At 42.5% G+C, this 22,736-nt stretch overlaps 1 protein-coding gene across 3 annotated transcripts in view; it reads right to left on the bottom strand.

Moving 5' to 3' along the window:
* Window positions 1-22,736, bottom strand: part of HADH (hydroxyacyl-CoA dehydrogenase) — a 46,326-nt gene that overhangs the window by 21,094 nt on the left and 2,496 nt on the right. For all 3 annotated transcript variants that reach the window (XM_023760452.1, XM_023760451.1, XM_006096584.3), the window contains exon 2: window positions 1,683-1,811. In XM_023760452.1, coding sequence (XP_023616220.1) covers window positions 1,683-1,811 — 129 coding nt within the window. The remainder of the gene's footprint in view (window positions 1-1,682; window positions 1,812-22,736) is intronic.

Raw genomic sequence — 22,736 nt, forward strand, 5'->3', positions numbered from 1 at the left:
CCAATCGGTCCTACCCTGAGCGTGACTGAGGGTGGCATCGCAACCTCCTGATCCGCCCTGCTCTGTGCATGATGGGGCAGCGCCCCAACTCCCCAATCGGCCCTGCTCTGAGCCCCACCAGGGGCTGCACCTAGGGATTGGGCGTGCCCTCTGCCACCCGGGAGCAGGCCTAAGCCAGCAGGTCATTATCTCCCGAGGGGTCCCAGACTTCGAGAGGGCACAGGCCAGGCTGGGTGACCCCTCCTCCCCTCCTGAGTGCACAAATTTTTGTGCACCCGGCCTCTAGTTATTCATAATAGCCAAAAGGTAAAAAACAAACAAACAATCAGGTATCCACTCACAAGTGAATGGATAAACAAAATGTGGTATACACATACAATGGAATATTATTCAGTCATAAAAAGGAATGAAGTTCATAGATGGGCCTTGAAGAATTATACCAAATGAAAGACAAATATGGTATGATTTCACTTACTGAGGTTTCTATAATAGGTAAATTCAGACAGACAGAAAGACTGGAGGTTAAGAGAGACTGGGGAAGAAGGGAATGGGGAATTATTGTTTAATGGGTACAGTCTTTGGAGAGATGAAAAAGTTTTACAAACAGTGGTAATGGTTGTATAACAGTGTGAATTAATTAAAGTCACTGAGTTAAAATGGCAAATTTTTTCTTAAATGGATTTATCACAATAAAATTTTTTTTCTTTTAATCCTCACCCAAGGATTTTTTTTTATTATTATTATTGATCTGAGACAGAGAGAGAGAGAAACATGGACGTGAAACATAAACGTTTATCAGTTGCCTCCTAACCAAGGATCGAGCCTGCAGCCTAGGTATGTGTCCTGACTAGAAATCGAACCCACCACCTTTTTTGGTGTATGGGATGACGCTCCAATCAACTGACCCACCTGGCCAGGGCAATAAAAAGATTTTTAAAGGGACCTAGACACATCCTTGTGGATACCTCAGATGAAAAAGAACAAAATCCCCACCTGCACTCTTCTCTGCCTGTATATGGAGAATTTCCATTCAAGCCCCAAGGAAACCAACCCTACGCAACTTTAACAAGGTGACAAAGGTAAGCAAAGACTCACTGGGGTGACTTCTGCAGTATTTCTAATAACTTGTGAAGGTCCATTGAAAAGGAGTCAGTGAACCAGAACCCTGGCCTTCCAGGCCTTCCTCAAGTTCTCGAGCCTCTGCTGCTGCTGGAAGTGACAATGACTCTGTATTTTCCTCTCTTGCAAGTACATCAATAACAGGCATTACATGTTACCTAAGCAACCGAAAGTTTCTATCAAAACACAGTATTTATGATCTCATTCTCTTTTTAACTTACAAGTATGAGAATTATCTTTCTGTTTTTCTCTCGTGCGTCCTTATAACTAAATAGGTGTCATTCAATCTTAAACTCTGTGGACAGAATGAGTTCACTACCTGCAGAACTTTCTCCTGAACCTCAAATCCCACCCAACAATGTGGTTATTTACTTCTCCTGTTTTTTAACCAGTCTCCCCTGTATGTTTAGTGATTATGTTATTATATTGGTCTAAAGTTTTGGAGAAATGTGTTTTACATAAACAAACTGAAAAAGTAAGCAAAGGCCAGCACCTCACCCTTCCTCCAAGAATGTGAAGTGGTCAGAGGACTGGTCTTGAGGATGCTGAGAACAAGAAATTACCTGGGGGTTTTCTGCAAACTTCTTCTTGGCTATTTTCTTAAGGCTTTCCTCAATTCCCTTTTTGGATTTTGCCAGGATGTCCTCTGCCTGGTCCACCAACACTACTGTGTGGCCAGTTGCTGCAGCAACCTAAAGCAAAAAAATAATAATAATAATTTTGTTTAGAAAATAAAATATAAAAGCTAAATATAGAGGTTCATATTCCACATTCTAGTCAAAATACGAACAAATGTAATAATCTGAACAATAAAGATTTAATTAAAAAAAAAAAAAAACAACACAGCTCTCGCCAGGCGCTGTTCTAAACCCTTTATGTGAATGAAAAATGCTCAAAACCTGCCGTCTAAATCAAAGTTCCAAAGGTCACACTACAATTACCTCCTGCACTGCCCTGTACAACACCAAAGCTACAAGCAACATGTAGCTACTGAAATTAATTGAAATTAAGTAAAATTAAAGATCTAATTCTTCAGTATATGATTGTCTAACTACTATGCTATACATCTGAAACTAATACAAAATAATGAATGTAAACTGTAATTGAAAAAAATGTATTTTAATTTCAGTTCCTCAGCTGCACTAGCCATATTCTAATGCTCAATGGTCCCCCACATCCGTCCTCAGAGCCGGCACGTTCTGCACAGCTCAACGCCTGGGCTCTGCTCTTCTGCAGTCCTTGCATCACCAAGAGGTAAGACTTAAACTCTAGTAATGGTGCAAAAAGACTCTTGTCCCCAAGGGTTATTTAGTGACAAGACTCCCATTTAGGAGGGCAATTCCCCTCCATTCCCCATGCCCACTGTAGCCGAATCCTGAGGGCACTTTAGTGAAACTGCCACAAGTTTGAAAGCAACCAGCTTAGTTCAGCCACAGTCCCTATGTCATCACAGTTTGCCCATAGCTTTGGCCAAGACTGTGGAATGGTTGGTGTGGCTAAAAATAGATCTGGTCACATCAGAGGCAGGTGTTGTAAGTGAATGAGTTCAAGCCATAAGTAACAGGGCACATGTGACCTGATGCAAACATAAATGACACAAGAGTCCACACACTGAGATGCCCTCTCTGGGTGTGAGAAGCCTTGCAGAGCCATTGCTTGGGAGCTTCTGAGGAATCAAGGCTCATAGGAGAGAGGCAGGTCAGCGAGAATGAACCTGCCCGGAGATGACAGAAAAGAGAACAGCTGACCCTTGAACAACATGGGTTTAAACTTCACTGGTCCACTTACGCGTGGATTTTTTCCCATAAATACTGCAAATGTATTTTCTCTTCCTTATGATTTTCTTAATAACATTTTCTTTCCTCTATTTATTGCAAGGCCACAGTATATAACACACATACAAAATATGTGTTAATCGACTGTTTATGTTATTGGTAAGGCTGCCAGTGGGCTATTAAGATTAGTTAAGATTTGGGGAGTCAAAAGTTATACATGAATCTTTGACTGCACTTCTAACCACCACATTGTACAAGGGTCAACTGTATGTAATTCTAAACCTCCGTAAGATGTGAGATTTGTGAAACCAGGCAGCTAAAACTCAAAGAAAAAAAACAAAAAGGAAAAAAAAGAAGAAACAGAAGAACAAAACTCAAAGGCACAGAGGTGCAAATCCCAAAGACAGATTTCCAAAGAATACTTTTAAAAATGGCAAAACAGGTTTTAAATGGGCGTTAATTACAATTCTCCCCCACCCCCGCTTCTCCTCAGACAGCTGCAAGTCCATGCCTGTGGAGCCAGGAGACAGTATCCAAGCCCACCTAGGAACCAAGAGAAGGAAGTCTGCCAGGACCAGACAGTCTGATAAGCCCAGCAGGGCAAAGGGGTGAAGGGGGCATGAGTCATCTTGATAAAAGGGCAGAGGCAGTCAGTCAACTTGCCCTCTGAGCAGAAGCCCAGGCTGCAAGCAGGCAGGCAGCACCGTCAAAGTAAAACCAAGTCCAGAAAGCAAAACACCCACTGACCCAGACAACAGTTCCCCCTAAGCCAGGGGTGGGCAAACTTTTTGACTCGAGGGCCACAATGGGTTCTTAAACTGGACCGGAGGGCCGGAACAAAAGCATGGATGGAGTGTTTGTGTGAACTAATATAAATTCAAAGTAAACATCATTATATAAAAGGGTACGGTCTTTTTTTTTTTTTAGTTTTATTCATTTCAAATGGGCCGGATCCGGCCCGCGGGCCGTAGTTTGCCCAAGGCTGCCCTAAGCAATGACAGACCAAGGCCCATCTAGCCAACATCTCAATCACTGGACACAAATGTGAAAGTCCAATTCAACAAATTCAAAGTAAAAAGTGAGAGCAACTTTAGAAACTGTATAAAGACCATGTAGCAGGCCTGAGACTGTCTACGCCCTTGGCTGCATCAGGAAACTCAGACTTAGGGAGGGCTCCCACCATTCCCTGATAAGAAAGGCTTGCTGCACCTGGACTCTGCAGCGTGGTTTATGCTGAACACCTGCTTTCCTTCTGAGCTAGGAATTCTAGTACTTGCTAGGTAGAGGATGCCTATGTGACCAGCCCTAATAAAAACCCAGGGCTCTGAGTCTCTAATGCAGCGGTACTCAACCTGTGTGTCACGACCCCTTTGGCGGTCGAACGACCCTTTCACAGGGGTCGCCTAAGACCATCCTGCATATCAAATACTTACATTACAATTCATAACAGTAGCAACATTACAGTTATGAAGTAGCAATGAAAATAATTTTATGGTTGGGTCACAACATGAGGAACTGTATTTAAAGGCCAGAAGATTGAGAACCATTGCTCTAATGAGTGTGCCTGGTAGACAGCACTTCATACGTGCTGTCACAACTTGGTGCTGGAGGAATTAAGTGTGTCCTATGTGACTCCACTGGAAGAGGACTCTGGAGGCTGGGGAATGGTCACTCCAGACTTTACCCCAGTAGCCTTTCCCCTTGCTGATTTATGGCTGTAACAAATTACAGCCATAAGAGACTCTAGTCATCCCTGGGTCTCTAGTATCCATGAGAAGATTCACTCCAGGACCCGCTGTGGCTACCAAAATCCACAGATGCTCAAGTCCCTTATTAAAATGATGTAGCATTTGCATAGAACCTATGCACACCATTCAGCGTACTTTAAATCAGCGGTCGCCAACCTTTCAGACCTCACAGACCACCAGCGGTCCACGGACCACAGGTTGGCAACTGCTGCTTTAAATGATCTCTAGATTACTTGTAATGCCAAATGCAATGTAAATGCTATGCAAATAGTTGTTATACTGATCGTTTAAGGATCAACTTTCTGGAATTTTTTTTCTGAATATTTTTTATCTGAGGTTGGTTAAATCCGAGGATGCATAACCAGCAGACATGGAGGGCAGGCTGTGAGCCCTTGTAGTAAATAACCAAATCTGGGGGGGCGGTGGGGAGGGGGAGCAAAGGGATGTTGGTGGTGAACCCTGACACAGAAACTAAGAAAATAAATCTCAAATTCCAGATGGAGCTGGTGATGAAATCAACCTGCTTTGAGACAGGCACCCCTGGGGAGCAGCTGAAGAGGGGCGGGGTGACTGCCGAATGTACATCCTCTGCAAGGCTGCGGCAAGCAGGGTGCTGGCTGGCGAACCTCCTACTTTTGTTTTGGCTCCTGTGTTCTGACAGTCCCTCTGGAATGACACAAGTGACTTTCACTTTGTTCCTTTTAACCTCGAACCTAGATCATCCTAGCAAGGCCAGACATTAGTTCTCCGCTTCCCAGCTGCCTGGTCCCAGCCCATGTCCCTCACTTCCCCTGCAGCACGCATCACTCAGGCGTTTTTGCTCCTCAAGGTGTTGGGGAATAGGGGAATTCAAGCACATCTGGCACAAGATGAGACCAACACTGAAGGAAACAGAGGGGCGGGGGGGAATGAGGGCAGAGTCCTGTTACTTAGAGACATTGTGATTTCACTTAGAAAATATGAAAATCAAACTATATGGTTCCAAACATGGATTGTCAAATAAAATAAAAACTGCCACGGTGAGAATCCCATCAGGCAGCAGATCGCAGAAGGCTGGATAAGAGGAGTACACCTGGAACGGGCCAGCTTCATAAAGTACTAACCTTAAAGAGGGGGGCAGAACAAGCAAGAGAGGTGACATCGCACCGTTTTTCTAGAAAGACACTTTCAAAGTTATCATCGTCCTGTTTGATTGTGATAGTGACAGACATTTTGTTGTTGTTGTTGTTGTTGTTGTTGTTGAGGAGCCATAATACTAGCCTTATGGTTACTGGTTTTAAAGGTGTAAGCAGAACCAAACCTGGAGAGGAAGCACCCTCAAATATTCAAGTAAACCAAGAGACGTTATAGAACAATAAAATTCAACCAGGAAAAATCATGCTAAATGCTGACTTTCCACTCGTATCCGAAGTCTCTCTGATAAACTGCCCCCACCTCCCCACGAGAAGACTGGGCCGTTCTGTCACTACCTGGCTTCACCCGGGGTCTGAATGAGCACACTCCAGACAACACACATAGGTAGACACTGGCCAAAAAAACAACTATTAATTCAAGGTGACCTTCAAGAGAGCCAAGTGCAAATGTCAGATGACCATGTGAAAGTGACAGAGTATTTGAAACATTTGCTAATTTTCCCCTCTCACCCAGAAGAGGTGAAAGCAGGGGCCAAACCTAACAGAGAGAGGCGGCAGCTTTTCTTTCCCCGTTTCTGCAAAACTTCCTGGAGCCGCACGCACAGTGGAAGAAGCTGCTCTCGTGGAACTCAGCTCAATGTTTCTCCCTACCTCAAGTCACTGGAGCACTTTCTACAATTCTGGACTCTCCAAAATGTCTAAACTGGTATTTCTGGTCTAGTGAGAAAGCAACACTTGTATGCTCTAAATAGTTATCCCTGGCAGGTTTTTAAATTTTTTGTAAACCTTTTCTACTTTAGCTTTTCTTTCCTTGGTTTAGGAAAATACAAAGGAAATCTTACGGTGTAGTTATTCCAAGACATAGGGGAAAAGGACATCCCAGTTTCAACCCAAAGTGGATATGGTTGGTCTGAATGATGAAAAGACAGGAGAAAAAGAGATATTGGGTGGGGCGGGGTGGTAGGGGGGTGCGTGAAGGGAGGTAGAAGAAGGTATTGGGGGATAAATGGTGATGATGTAAGAAGATTTGAATTGGGGTGATGATCACACAATACAATATGCAGATGTTGTATTATAGAATTGTATACCTGAAACCTATATGTTTTACTAACCAATGTCACTCCAATAAATTCAATAAAAAATTTTAAAAAAGAGAAAATTTAACTCTCCATCATTTTACGGTGAAGCGCTGTTGTGCAGGCCACAATTTATTACATAGCAATAAACTACCATAATAGCATAACTCAAAGTGATTTCAAGTTAGAGCAGCATTTTCATCCCACCCACCTGCAGAGAGGAACCCAAGCTAATGCTCAAGTTCCTTGCAATCATTTCTTGCAGTCATATCCTGGGGACACAAGGTTGGCAATACCCTGAGGGCAACTTCATCCTTGCAAACCCCAGTGCCAGCCCACAGTGAACACTCAATGCACAGTTGCTGAATGAATCAGTGATGAATGAAGCATATCTAGCTCACTGCCTGGTACACATTAGATACTTAATAAAATATCCATAGGATTATGGGGGTCAATGTTGGGGTTGGTATTCCTCTCCTACTGTGTGTCTAAATGGCCTATCACAGGATGTACTCAGGATGCAAGCAATCTGTCCCTTCCCCCACACAATCCATGTCAGCCCTGACAGCTGTGTGACTTTTGTCTCAGACTGGCTCAAACAACTGAGGCAGCCTTAAGCATGGCTAGCCAGCCACAGGCCACTTAGAGGCCATCTCATTTCTGAAACTTTAATAGTTTTGTTTCTCCCCAAGAGCTGGGAGGGCTTATACTAGTAGAGGCAACAGTCCCTACCTACCCTCCTCTAACAGAAAGAACATAGGCCTTTAAAAAGAAAAAAAGCCAGCCCTGGCCAGCATTGCTCAGTGGTTAGACCATCGGCCCGTGCACTGAAGGGTCACAGGTTCAAAATTCCAGGTCAAGGGCACTACCTGGATTGCAGGTTCAATCCCCAGCCTGCTGAGTGTGAGAGGCAACCAATAGATGTCTCTCTCTCACATAGATATTTCTCTCTCTCTCTCTTTCTCTCTCTCTTCACCCACCCCTTCTACTCTCTGAAAATCAATGGAAAAAATATCCGCAGGTGAAGACTAACAAAACAAGAACAAGAAAAAAGCTAAATGAAACAAAAAGAAAGTGTCCTGTACTGAGGACCTACTGTGGGCTGGGCACATAGCTGTATGTTCCAACTGTATTTCTGATCAATACAACCCTGTTGAAGAAGACATCATCCTCATTTTGCAAACGAAGAAAGAGAATTGGAGAGGTGGATCACTCACCCAAGGTCACTCAGCTGTGAGGCTGAGCAGCCAGGTTCCAAAACCTGGCTCCAGAACTTGTCTTCTTGTAACCTAGTTGGAGGAGTACAAGGAATGCTACCTGATTTGTCAAGACAACCAGATTTCAATAGACAATAATAAAAAAATGCTACCTTATAGAAATGTCATGGAACTGATTTTTTTGGTGTTCTTTTTCCCTGCCTTACTTAGTAACTATGATAGACTCGGTGATAATAACAATAAAAATTCCTCCTAAATAACCACATGTCAGTTCCTCCCCAAATTAAAGTCCTACTAATACACCTTTGCAGTCCTTATGAAACTGGCATCATGTTCCATTTTATAGATGAGGAAACTGGGCTTTGAAGAGGTTAAATAACATTTCCAAAGTCCCACGGCTGGTAACACATAAACAGCCTTCGGTTCAATCAAATCACAGTCCTATCCACAGCAAAAATGACCTGACAAAGAACACCATCTATACAGACAAATCACAGTTTCCATGTGAGCATTAAAGACTCAAAAGAGCCCCTAAACACCCATGGCTCTAGGACAGGGGTTCCCAGTGTGGGTCCTGGACCAGCAGCATCACCACCACCTGGGAACTTGTTAGACATGCACATTCTTGTCCTGTCCGTGGCTCAGTGGTTGAGTGTCCATATAGCCTTTGGGGGAGGCACTGTCACAGCAAACTGAGAGTCTGGACCTGAAGCTAGGGCTGCCTGCATCCAGAGCCCTCCCATGCTGGCTGTTCCTGACCCCCAAAAGCATGGCTGGGTCTAAGGGAACAGTCTGAGGCACTTCGAGCTGGGAAGGGGCTGGACTCTGGAGCCTATCTGCTGCCTGTGAAACAGGAAACACTTCTTAACCTCTGTGGCTGTCTTATCTGTAAAAATGAGGTGATAGAGCTGTTGGGAGGATTAAATGAGTTAATACATGTTAAATTCCCAGAAAGGTGCTTGATGTATCACAACAGCTGGTTATTTTTATTCTAGGCAGTTCCCTTCCTCCAGCGAGAATCTGAGGCTTAACACTGGATCCAGGTACAGCCTCCTAAAACAATGTATTTTATTTTGTTTTTGAACTTACACCTTTCTGATCCCAAGACTTGTTCTCTTTCTGGTTTCCACTTTCAGGTTTTCCCTTCTATGACGCTCCACTTTCACAAACAGGCTTGGATCGCTCTTCATTTAAAAAAGAAAGTAAAAAAAAAAAGGAGCAGGCGGGGATGGGGGTGGGGGTGGGGGTGGGGTGAGCACAAACATCCTTAGCCACCTGAAGCTGGCCTTGCTTTCTGACCAAAGTCCTTCAACTCCAGAGTGGCACAGGGTATGGAGCACAAATTCCAGAACCAGACTTCCTAGGCTTAACCCAGGGCTTAGCCACTTACTACGTGACCTTGAGCAAATGATGCAGCCTCTCTCTATAGTTTCCTGATCCCATCTCACAGGTTTGTTGTGAGGATTGAAGTGCTCAGACCAGTGCTGGGCACATGGAAGGGGCACAATGCTTGCTACCTGATGCGCTCCTCACTACATCAGGTGCTCCACTCTCTCCTGAGCCATGCAATTCACAAACTCTAGCAACATGGTTCCTCCACCACCACCGTTGGATGAGATCACAGGTACTTATCAATGATCTGATTCCTAAAGCCAATGCCTGTTTTTGGCTCCACCTTGTGCAGCCTGCAAACTGCCAACTAGGGCCTCTTTTCTGAAAAGCTCTTCCATTTCTTATCTCTATTTCTTATCTCTGTCTATTCATTTGAGATATATTAAGTGACTTTTCTTAATCCTCTCAGCCTCTAAACAAAGGTATCTTTTAAGTTTCTGCTTTCAATATTCTTTTCATCTGTCTCTATATCTTTTCCTTCTGGAATCATCCTCATAATTCCAAATGTACTGAAACCAGCATCTTCTGTCCTAAGCTACAGTCATCATCTTGACCCTGAAACCGTTCTTCTTGAACTTCATTAATGGTACCACTTTTCTGAGGGTCATAATCTGACTGAACTAAAACGTTTCCTTTAACTTCACCCTTACTGTCCAAAGAAACTCTATTCATTATTCAAGGCCCATTTCAAACGCTACACGCTCCAATGAAGCTTTTCCCCCCAATGAATGTACTCTTTCCTCTTTTTGAAACTTCACAGCTAGATTTTTATTGCTCTTATTATGTTACTTTATACCAAAGTAAACTGGGTCATTTGGATCTTTGTGTAACAATCTCTGCTCTTAGATTTAAAATCCTGCAATGGCAGAAATTGATTTGGTCTTTATAGCCCCTAATATGTATCACATGCCTTGCACATGATGGTTGTCTAATAAATAACTACTAACTACCTAACGCTGCAGAGTAGTAACCTGAGCCTGTACTCTTCCAGCCACACCAGGCTTCCCCTTCCCTGCTAGTTCATGGCTCCGGGCCCCTGCCTAAGCGACTCCCACCACAGGAGCTGCCTGGGGGACTCCAACTCATCCTTCAGACGCCAAGCCAACGCAGGCTATCTCTGCCTCAGTGAAACCTCTCTTAACCTCTGGGAGAGGCGGTCACTTCCTCTTGTGCTTCCACTGATTTACAGATATAGCAGATCTTTCATACAGGCCTTCAAATACTGAAAGAAAATAAATAACAGAGTGTGAAGCTGGTGTGAGCCACCAAATGCCACTCAATTGTGTAATAATGGTGGCCCAACCCCTAGGATGGTAACACAAAAGCTATTTTATGAAAAATCCCACAAATCTGCCCTGGCTGGTTTTCTCAGTGGTTAGAGCGTTGGCCCACGGACCCAAGGCACATGGGTTCGATTCCTGCTCAAGGGCAAGTGCCTCGGTTGCAGGTTCAATCACTGGCCCAGTCGGTGGGAATAGGAGGCAACCAATCGGTGTGTCTCTTTCACATCAATGTTTCTCTCTCCCTCTCCTCCCTCCCTTCACTCTCTCTAGAAAATCGGTGGAAAAAAATATCCTCCGGTGAGGATTTAGAAAAAAATCACAGCAAAGAGGTCACTAACCAACCAGTATGTAGGAGAAATTCCAGGTATTGAGGAGGAAAGATGGAAAAGTTTACCAACATCAACTTTTGATGATGAACTCAAGATAATACCTGGAGACCTTTCTAAAACAGATGCTGCATCATCCACTTCAGAGTCTGAAGTTGCTGTTGCCACAAAAACCAATGTAGTGTGGTTCTGGCACACCACTACCTGCAGCCCACCAGAATTTCCAGTAAATATAAACGTCATATACACATATATAGTACAATATATACATATGTCTTTTTTTACATATACTTTTTAAAATATATATTTTTATTCATTTCAGAGAGGAAGGGAGAGGCAGAGAGATAGAAACATCAATGATGAGCGAGAATCATTGGCTGGCTGTCTCCTACATGCCCTCTACTGGGGACTAAGCCCACACCCCAGGCATGTGCCCTGACCATGGTTCATAGGTTGGTGCTCAAACTCTGAGCCATGCCGGCCAGGTTACATGTACTTTTTAATGTCCCCTTTTCATTACTATATGTCATAAGTGTTTAAAAGCCTTACCTTAAAGTTTTAAACCACCAAAACTTTCATCTGTACCATGTAACATCCCAGATATTACAGGTAGGCAACCTGTGCCTTTATTACAGTCGGTTGTTCATATTTACATTTCTTTCTCTGAACAGTGAGCTCCTCAGGAGCAGCAATCACATTTTACCTTTCACCCAGCCCAGTGTCTAGCACATGGGAGACACTTAATATTCATGAAAAGAATACATGAATAATAGACCTATTTTTTAAAAACTCAATGTGTCAATTATTTTAGGAGTAAGTTCTTAAGGAATTGTGACTGCTTTTATTGCTTGAAACTATAACAAATTTTACATACCCTTCAAGTTATTTTAGATTTATGAAAACCATATTATTAGTTTGAAAGGAAAGAAAGAAAGTTAATAACCGAAGTCTTTAGACAATTATGAAGTGGGGGGGAAATAAGGTACAAAAGTCTCTGTTATTTTGGTGAGCAGATTAACCAATTTTTGGCCCAGTTGGTTGAAATGCCAGGCAAAGGGGAAACTGGAGCCAACTACTGAGCGGTATGACCACCCCTGTGTCTTCAAAACCGGACTAATGCTTAGTTCCCTCCAGCATGAGAATATGTCCCAAACCTTTTATCAAAGGGGCTGTGGACAAGGCCAGAGGCATGCTGACCCTGTGTTTGTGTCCCTCTCTGAGGGCACATGTGTGAACCAGGTCAAGGAGTAGCCACGGACACATAAGTTCACTCCCTCCAACACAGGTTTCTTCTCTCTCACACTGAGGACACTGAGGCACCTTTGTTTCTCAACTACTGCAATGTCAGAGATGGGCAAAAGCATTTATTGTTCATGTTTATTAGTTACAGATCATCAAAACCATCGACTTTTCCAGCAGGAAGATACCCTAGAGATCATTCAGTGTGGTGGCTTTCCAAACTTTTTTAGCCAGAAAATCCTCTTCGTAGGAATGCAAACAGAAAACAACATGTAAAACAGAGACCAGGGAAGAGGCGTTTGGAAACCACAAAGGAAATTCATGGAATCCTTAAAGTCCATTAGAGCATAGTATAAAAACCTCTGATCTATTCACACCCACTAGGATGGCTATTACAAAAAAAAATAGGAAATAAGTGTTGGCAAGGATGTGGAAAAATTGAAACCCTTGTGCACTGCTGACAGAAATGTAAAATGTGCAGCCACAGTGGAATACAGTATAGCAATTCCTCAAAAAATTAAAAATAATTACCATATGATTCATCAATCCCACTTCTGGGTATATACCCAAAAGAATGAAAAGACCCCTCTGATAGATATTTGTACACCCATGTTCATAGCAGCATTATTCACAACACCAAAGGTAGAAGCAACCCAAGTATCCATCAGTGATGAATGGCTAAATAAAATGTGGTGTATACATGCAATGAAATATCATTGCATTAAAAATATTCCAATTGAATATTATACCCTAAAAAGGGAAGAAAGAGTCCAGTCAGCATGGCTCAGTAGTTCAGCACTGACCCATGCACCAAGAGGTTTGATTCCCAGTCTGGGCACATACTCAGGTTGTGGGCTCAATTCTCATTGGGGGTGTACAGGAGGCGGCCGATCAATGATTCTCTTTCATCATTGATGTTTCTCTCTCCCTCTCCCTTCCTTTCTCTCTAAAATCAATAAAAAAATATTTTCTAAAAAAAAAGGAAGAAAAAATATCTATAAAGTTTCAGGATACAAATCAATATACAAAAATGCTGCATTTCTAATCTATACTATTAAAAGGGTAGTATGCTAATTAGACCAGATGTTTTCCGAACGATCTTCTGGACGTCCTTCCTGACAAAGCCAGGCCCAGGCAAAGCCGCCTGCCCTGCAGTCACGGGCGCCAGCACCTGCGGCCTGGGAGACGGAAAAAAGCCTGCCGCCCGGGAGATGGAGAAAAGCCACCCACCCCGAAGTCCTGGGCACCAGCGCTTGCAGCCCAGGAGACGGAGAAAAGCTGCACGCCCCACGGTCCTGGGCATCTACAGCTGACCCGGGCGAAGCCGGCCTGGATCCTGGGTGCCTGTGGCCGGCCAGAGGGAGGGAAGCCCATGTCCTGGGTGCCTGCAGCTGACAGGAGGAGGGAATCCTGGGTCCCGGGTGGGGTGCCGAGGCAGAGGCGGTTAGGGGCGATCACACAGGCAGGCAGGCGAGCAGTTAGGAGCCAGCAGTCCCAGATTGCTATAGGCATGTCCGACTGCTGGTTTAGGCCCGATCCCTGTGGACATCCCCCGAGGGGTCCCGGATTTAAGAGGGTGCAGGGCAGGCTGAGGGACCACTCCCTCCACCCCCACCCCTGACACGAATTTCATGCACCGGGCTTCTGGTACACTAATAACAAACTAGCAGGAAGAGAAACTAAGAAAACAATTATATTTATAATTGCATCAAAAAGAATAAAATGCCTAGGAATAAACTTATGCAAGGAGGTAAAAGACCTGTACATTATAAAACATCTTATAAGAAAACTACAAGACATTGGTGAGAGAAACTGAAGAAGACACAAATAAGTGGAAAGATATTCTCATGGACTAAAAGAATTAATACTGTTAAAATATCCATACTACCCAAAGTAATCTACAGGTTAAAGCAATCCCTATAAAAATTCCAATGGAATTTTTTACAGAAATAGAACAAACAATCCTAAAATTTAGATGGAACCATGAAAGACCTCAAAGAGCCAAAGCAATCTTGAGAAAGAACAAAGCTGGAGACATCATGTGCCCTGATTTCAAACTATATTACAAAACTATAGTAATCAAAACACTATGCTACTGGCAGAAAAACAGAGACAAAGCTCAATGGAACAGATATAGAGCCCCAAAATAAGCCCACACATATATGGTCAATTAATTTATGATAAAGCAGCCAAGAATATACAATGGGGAAAGAACAGTCTCTTCAACAAATGGTGTCCAGGAAGCTAGACAGTCACATACAATAGAATGCAACTGGACCACTATATTACACCATACACAAAAATTAACTCAAATTGGATCAAAAATCTGAATATAAGACCTGAAGTCACTAAACTCCTAGAAATAAACATAGGAGACAAGCTCCTGGACATAGGTCTTAGTGATGATTTTTTGGATTTGACACCAAAAGCAAAGGCAACAAAAACTAAAATAAACAAGTGGGATTGTATCAAACTAAAACACTTCTGCACAGCCAAGGAAACCATCAACAAAATGAAAAGGTAACATACTGAATATTTGCAAATCATATATCTGATAAGAGGTTAATATCCAAGACATAAAAAGCACTCATACAACTCAACAGCAAGAATAAGTAAATAAATAAATAAATCTAATTTAAAAATGGGCAGAGGAACTAAATAGTTATTTTTCCAAGCAAGACATACAGGTGGCCAAGACGTACAAGAAAAGGTGCTCAATATCACTAATCATTAGGAAAATGCAAATCTAAACAACGAGATAGCACCTTTAAAAAAAAGAGTCAAAAAATAAGTGTCGAAGAGGATGTGGAGAAAAGAGAACCCTTATGCATTGGTGAAAGGAATGTAGATTGGTGCAGCTACCATGAAAAACAGTATGACAGTTTCTCAAAAAATTAAAAATAACTACTACATGAGCCAGCAATTCTACTTTAAAAAAAAAAAAATGAGAGCACTAACTCACAAAGATACATGTATCTCTCTGTTCATTGCAGCACCATTTACAATACCCAAGATATGGAAGCTATGGAAGCAACCTCAGTGTCCATTGATGAATGAATGGATAAATGAAATGTGGTGTATCTGTACGTGTACACACACACACACACACACACACACACAGAGGGAGAGAGAGGGAGAGAGAGAGAGAGAGAGAATATTTTCAGACATAAAAGAGTAGTAAATCTTGCCTTGTAACACTGATGGACCTTGACAGCTTCATTTATACTGAGTGAAATAGGTCAGATAAAGAAAGACAAATACCATAAGATCTCACTTATATGTGGAATCTAAAAACAAACAAACTGAGCTCATGGATACAGAGAACAGATTGGTGGATGCCAGAGGCAACGGAGTGGGCAACAAAGAGGGTTAAAAAGTACAAACTCCCAGCTATATAGTTAATAATACTATATTGAATATTTGAAAGTTGCTAAGAGAGTGGATTTTAAAAGATTTCATCACAAGAAAAAAAAATTATAACTACATATGGTGAGAGATATTAACTAGACTTATTACGGTGATCACTTTTCAATATATACAAATATGGAATCATTATGTTGAACACCTATAACTATGTTATATTGGTAATTATATCTAAATTTTTTAAAAGGAAGGAAATTATTGACACATGCTACAACACAGATGACCCGTTAAGATATTATATTAGGTGAAATAGGTCAGTCAGAAAATACTGTATGATTCCACTTAGGTGAAGTACTCAGAATAGACAAATTCATAGAGACAGAAGGTGAAGCAGTATTTGCCAGGGACTGGGGAGAAGAGAGACAGGGAGTTGTTTAATGGGTATGGAGTTTTGGTTTTGCAAAATGAAGAGCGTTCTGGAGATGGATGATCATGATAGCTTTCCAAGAATGTGCATGTACTTAAATGCCACTGGACTGTATATTTTTAAACGGTTACAATGATAAATTTTATATTATGTATGTATTTTTACCACAATAAAAAAACAAAGACCACTAATCTGATTTAGCACAATACCTTCATTTTACTCAGGAAAAAAAAACACATAAACTAAGGCAGAAAAATTATTAACCTAAGATCACATGCAGGCACTAGTGTGCCACCTAAACGTAATTCTGTAAAAGGTAGTTCTGTCTAGATTGCTTACTCCATCAAACTCTTCATAGGCTCCCTGCGACCACAGAATAAAACTTAAGTTCCTACACCTGACGTGCTAGGCCCTCCAGGATGGGGATCCACCTCCTCTCCAGATACAGCATTCACTGTTGCCTGGCACTCCACCACCACAAGGCCTGTAGCTCCCTGCATCTGCTACGTCTCTCACCTCCAGGCCTTTGCACTGTCCACACCTTCTCCCCAACTTCACCTCATTAAATATGCCTGAGTATCACCCCTAGATACTAAGCTTCCTTATTCCAAGATCCTCTCAGCTCCAGGCTCTGTGTGCCTCATGCTCCTATAATACCCCCACATAACCTTACCACTGCACCCATCATAATGCGTATGATCGCTTGCTTAAGTGTCATCTCCACTACTCTTTTACTTTAGGCTCCTGACTAAATGTCATTCATCTTGGTCTGCTGAGTACCTAGACCACGCCTGGTGGTGACAGGCCCTCAGGAAATGGTGACAACAAATATATCTGGTGGAAAAGCCAACGTAAGACTAGATCTTTTGACGATCCAGGGCTGTTTTCATCAGGGTAACTGAGGGCCTCCTCTCACAATGTGAACATAATTATTTTCTTGAGGGTTCTTATTTAGGAATGAATTTCATGTGTCCTGGATGCAAGGATTCTGTACTCATTCCTGAATTACCCAACAGTACCACCCGATTTATTCCAACTTTCTGAGAATGAGAAGGCAGTAGAAGAGAGGACCACAAAAAGTTAACAGGACTCTTTTCCTGGACCCATAAACATGTTATTTTTACAATAAGTAAGAAAGACTCTTGCTGGCACTTTGACCATGATTTAAATCAATCCATTGAGAACTCTTGTTCTCTATGATAGTGAGCTACACACTGTAAGTCCTTGAGGACAAGCAATCCTGCAATGGAAACAATTTTATTTGAAGGTTATGTCCTCAGCTCCATGATTTCTCTAGCCTGGGTGGAAGACATGCTTAGCCAGAAAGAAATATTTTTAGACAAGGGTGCTTCAGAGCTATAAAAATAGGCCCAGTGAATAGCACACTTGTCAAAGCCAGAGTACTCTAGCCACAGGGCCAAGTAAACATGCCCAGCAGAAGCAAACATATCACCAGATTGGAAGCAGCTTCTCTGAAGCATAGCCTGAATGGTGAATTTTTAAAAATATATATTTTTATTGATTTCAGAGAGTAAGGGAGAGGGTGATAAAGACAGAAACATCAATGATGTCAGAAAATCATTGATTGGCTGCCTCCTGCACGTCCCACACTGGGGATGAAGCCTGCAACTCAGGCATGTGCCCTGATTGGGAATCAAACCGTAACCTCCTGGGTCATAGGTCAACGCTGAACCACTGAGCCACATGGGCCAGGCTGAATGGTGAATTTGTAAGAACTACATCCACTGTTCATTGAGGTGTCCCATAGGCCCTAGCACTAGAGGAGGGCTGTGTTTCATCAACATCACATTCTCTCAGAAAAATCGCAAAATTGCACAAACTATATGCCACAGTGGAGTCCCGACTGCCTCCTGATCCCCAGAATAAGTGCATGTAATCAGTGCTGCCCACGCTGACTGTGCCCGAGGCTCCTGTGCCTTGCCAACAAGGCCTGGCTTTGGGTTCTCATGATTTAATCTAGGGAGAGAAGCCATAAATCAGTTACATCTCTCAGAGCTGGCAATTCTGGGTTTATAATTATCCCTGTCTGTGTAATACCATGAACTCTGCCATCATCACGAGTTATCTTCACCAACTTGAACAATCAGGAAAAGGCATTTTGTTGAGGCTTTCAACCACCACTTACCACTAGAGCCAGCTAGCTTATTCTTAAAACAGTTGAATTCACTGGCTGGCCTATTTATAAAAACTTAGATTTTTATATTTCAAAAAGTATTTCTAAAAAGCCAAGATAATGTGCCCTGACTGACCAGGACTGGGAATCTGCAACTCAGGAACGTGTCCTTGACCAGGAATCGAACCTATGACCTTTCAGTGCACGGGCCGATGCTCCAACCACTGAGCCAAACCAGCCTGGGCTAAATACATACTTTTTCAAAAAATTCAATAAGCATCTGGGTTTGGTAAAGTAGCGAAAATAACTTCTTTTCCAGGACTCTCCCACAAATTCTGGAAAAAAGGGATAACAGGACATGTTGATGGCATCAATCAAGTCTTAGTTATATTTAAGAATATCTGAAAGATGCTGCCATGACGGAAACTTTCTGGGTAGAGAAGAGAGCTGTGAATACAAACTGCTCTCTAGGACGATCAATATGCAATGTTTGTTAGGATGAGTGGAGTTTTAGTGAAAGGACTAACTAAGAGGCTCCCACAAGAATCCAGGCAACAATGCCTGGTCCAGAAATCACAAAGGAGAGCCCAGGGGAGAGCCTCCTCATGGAGGAGAGCCTCACAGTCTTTTTCAGTGTGGGTCATAGGTCAACGCTCAACCCTATCTGACCACGACCCTATCTTCAGAGTGCATGTGGCTGGAAGAACAACAACGGTACTGATAAGAGGAGGAAATTCTCTGGAGAAGTTAGAGGGAACATGATGAATTGAGTTTTGGTAACTGACTTGGAGTCTACTGGCAGAAAGATGGCAGCAGAGCATCCAAATGGAGATGACCTAACTTTGAGTCTAGCTGGTATCTGTTGATTCCAGGTAGTCACAAAGGATCCCCTTGTCCGTAGAGGCCACATCTCCCCATAAGACAGCAGAGGCCAGAGGAGCAGGCACAGCTGTGGTTATCTCAGCCTCTGGGATCTCTAGCCCGCAGAACAGGAGTTGAGAGACCAGAGTCCCAGCCCCAGCTCTGCCTCTGACCCTTGATCCCAATACCATCTCTGCAGGAGTGATTATAATGGTCACATTACTTTGAATGGAATAAAGTGTTACATTTGTAGAATTTTTAAAGTTCCAGGCTCTGTTGTAAATGCTTTTATGAAGTCACTGTAATACCGAAAAATGTCTATATGGAGCACTAAGATTTTTTCTCGACAATCCACATAGTCTTAAAAACCTTTAGAATTGTTGGATCTCCCCATATTTTCCTATCAAATACCTTCCAAGATAGTTAAAAGAATCTAAAATAAGAGAAGTCAACACCAGATTAGATCTGAGGGAGCTATATAAAAGCATTTATTGAACAATTACCATTGAACACACTAGTATGACTCTGAGCACTTAGCTCATTTAACTGTCATCACATTGTGAAAGCAAGTATATGAATTCCCAGGTAAGGGATAGAGGCAGAGAGGGGTGAAATGACTTGCCCAAGGTTCCCATAGCCAGAAGAGGAAGGGCTGGGATCCATACTCCAGCAGGCACCTCACAGCCTGCTCAGTTTCAAGCACTGGACCACCACTCACCAGAAACTATCCCACCGCATCGTTAGCATAACCCAGGGGAGACACAGAACAGAGAGCAGCAGCATTATCTTCCAGGAGAGCTGGGCAGTGAGGGGTGTGCCTAAGGCAGATATGGGGAGAGGAGAGAAGGGGGAGGAAAGGTAATTAGAAACTCAAGCAGGGGACAAGTAACAGTGAGGCTGGATCTAGCACATGGCAGAGGATACCCCAAACCTGACTGAGGTGTCAGTTCTGCTCTACAATGTCCAAAGGTATTCCGTGGCATTCTTTTTATGCTGGTCAGCCCCTTCCCAAGTCCAAGAACTACTATGCTGACAGAAGCTGGTTTACTGTCCCAGTATGTCACAAAGAGCAGAGAACAGCCCAATGAAGACGTGAGCAACAATACAGGAAGTGAGAGAAGAATGTCATGACAAACATATCCCATACCCTTGAGGAGAAGTTAACATCTGGGAATAAAAATATTCCCTCCATAAGAACATTCAAAAGAAGAGATTGTGTCAGTCTCCTGTGATCCCAAAACCTCTTCCAGGCCACTGCACGGTTTTCAAGCAAATTTCAACAGATATGAACTCACTGCAAAACAGACAAAATACAGAACAACTCTGATCCCTCTTCTATTTTGCATCAGAAAATTCAGAGCTGGGGCAGAGAAGAGAACGGTGAACAAATTCAGTGGCTGGGAGAAGCTTCTGGGTCCCTCTGAGTCCTCATCAAGCATCACAAATGTCAGGAAAATGTTCCTCTGTAGCTGAGAATGTTCCCCTCTCCCTTCTGTTGTTTAACAGCCTAAGGAGCTCTCCACAGAAGAAATGTGCACTTTTTGCTTTTTAAGAGGGACCAAAAAAGAAAAAAAAAAAAGTTTTGGGTGAGAAGAACCTAGATCCAACCCCCTTCAAGACTTTGCAAACTTTCTCACCTCCTCCAAGAAGTGTGAGCACTAAAAGGAAGTTTGTACTGGGGCCTTGAGAAATCCAGCCTCAGAAATTCCATGCCCAGGGAACTCACTGACTCCTTACCAGTGACTTAATGAAAGCTACAAGCTCTCTGGGCTCCCTATATGAAAAAAGGCAATGTACAAGAAAACCTTATAAAGAACTCATTCTATAAACTGAAGGAAAGCACAGCTAGTACCTTTCTTCCCTTTTTTCCTCCTTTATAAAGCAAAAAACAACCTGATCCCCACTCAAGGGTCATTTGATGCTGTAAGCTTTGCCAGCCCCAGTATCCAGCTGAAGACAAATTGGCAATCAGAACCAAGTCAGAAGTGTATAATGGGCAAAAACAAGTTAGCCTGACTTAAATATTAACCTGCGGCCTAAGCAAATTTTTAAAATTTAAAACAAACAAACCAAATGACAGGCAAAGTAGACACCCTTGGAGAATACATATGTACAAATGACTTGTGCACTGATCAATTGTAATTAAGCACAGACCTCACTTGTCTTAAATTGCTTAACTGTTCAAGAAATGTGTCAGGCTCCCACAAAATCTGTTTAATTTTTTCCATGCTACTCAGCATAAACTGGAATATAGCAAAAAGGATAAATAAAAAAATATTATGGACACAGACAACAGTGTGGTGATTGCTGGAGAGAAGGGTGATAGGGAGGTGGAGGAGGTTATGGAAGGGATAAATGGTGAACACACAATACATTGTATAGATGATGTTACAGAATTGTGCACCTGAAACCTGTGTAATTTTGTTAACCAGTGTCACCCCAATAAATTCAATAAAAAGGAAACAAAAAAGATTGTAAACAGAACTATACCTTGATTAAAATTAAAGCTACTTCAGGAAGAGTTCAGGAGAGTGAAGCTCAATGTGATTTAATAGCCTACCTTAAATGCTAGTTTGTGCTTGTGTTTTTTTGTTTGTTTGTTTTTTATTGGTTTTAGAGAGGAAGGGAGAGGGAGAGACAGAAACATCGATGATGAGAGAGAATCATTCAGCGTCATCCCCTCACACATTGGTGTCTCTCTCTCTAGCCTGCAACCCAGGCATATGCCCTGACCGGGAATAGAACCATGACCTCTTGGTTCATATTAAAAAGAAAAAAAAAAGCTGTATGAGGATTAACAATACACTAGGAGAAAACAAAAAGTGCCTTCCTCTTTTCAGAGGTCCCTGGACAACTGGCATTTGCCATCAAGACTGAGATGCAACAGATTCACAACCAATATTCTCCATCTAAACATTACAGGCCTATCTTAGCAGCAACGATCTGAGATGGTATGAGGGGAGAAGGACAAAAGGACAAGCAATGAAGATAATAATCATAAAGGCAGCCAAGCCTTTGTGAGCTCTTACTAGGTGCCAGACACTGTGCTAAGAGCCCGACTTGTGCTAATTCATTCAATCCTCTAGATCAGTGGTTTTCAACCTTCCTAATGCCGCGACCCTTTAATACATTTCCTCATGTTGTGGTGACCCCCAACTTCATTGTTACAAATTGAACATAATTAAAGCATAGTGATTAATCACAAAAACAATATGTAATTATATATGTGTTTTCCGATGGTCTTAGGCGACCCCTGTGAAAGGGTCGTTCGACCCCCAAAGGGGTCACGACCCACAGGTTGAGAACCGCTGCTCTAGATTCTCCTATGAGGCTAGTGCTAGTATTAGTCCTAGTTTAGAGATTAGTAAGCACAGAGGTTAAGTAACTTTCCCATGTTAAGATAGCCAAAATGAGGCAGAGCCAGCATATAAGCCATCCAATTCCCCATACTGAACTGGAGCCAATCTCCAGTCAAACATATCAACTACTTTTCTGTGGCACTTAATAAGCAGAACAGATTCACCCTCTACCAAAAGCTGTAGGTCAAGGAGCATGAAGAATGAAGCAATACTGCTTAGAACTGCAAGCCTGAAGGTGGAGTGCAAAATGGATCAGCTAAAGTTTAGCTGATTAGTTTAGCAGT

Source organism: Myotis lucifugus, unplaced genomic scaffold (assembly GCF_000147115.1).
Source record: "Myotis lucifugus unplaced genomic scaffold, Myoluc2.0 scaffold_182, whole genome shotgun sequence".
Classification (NCBI taxonomy): Eukaryota; Metazoa; Chordata; class Mammalia; order Chiroptera; family Vespertilionidae; genus Myotis; species Myotis lucifugus.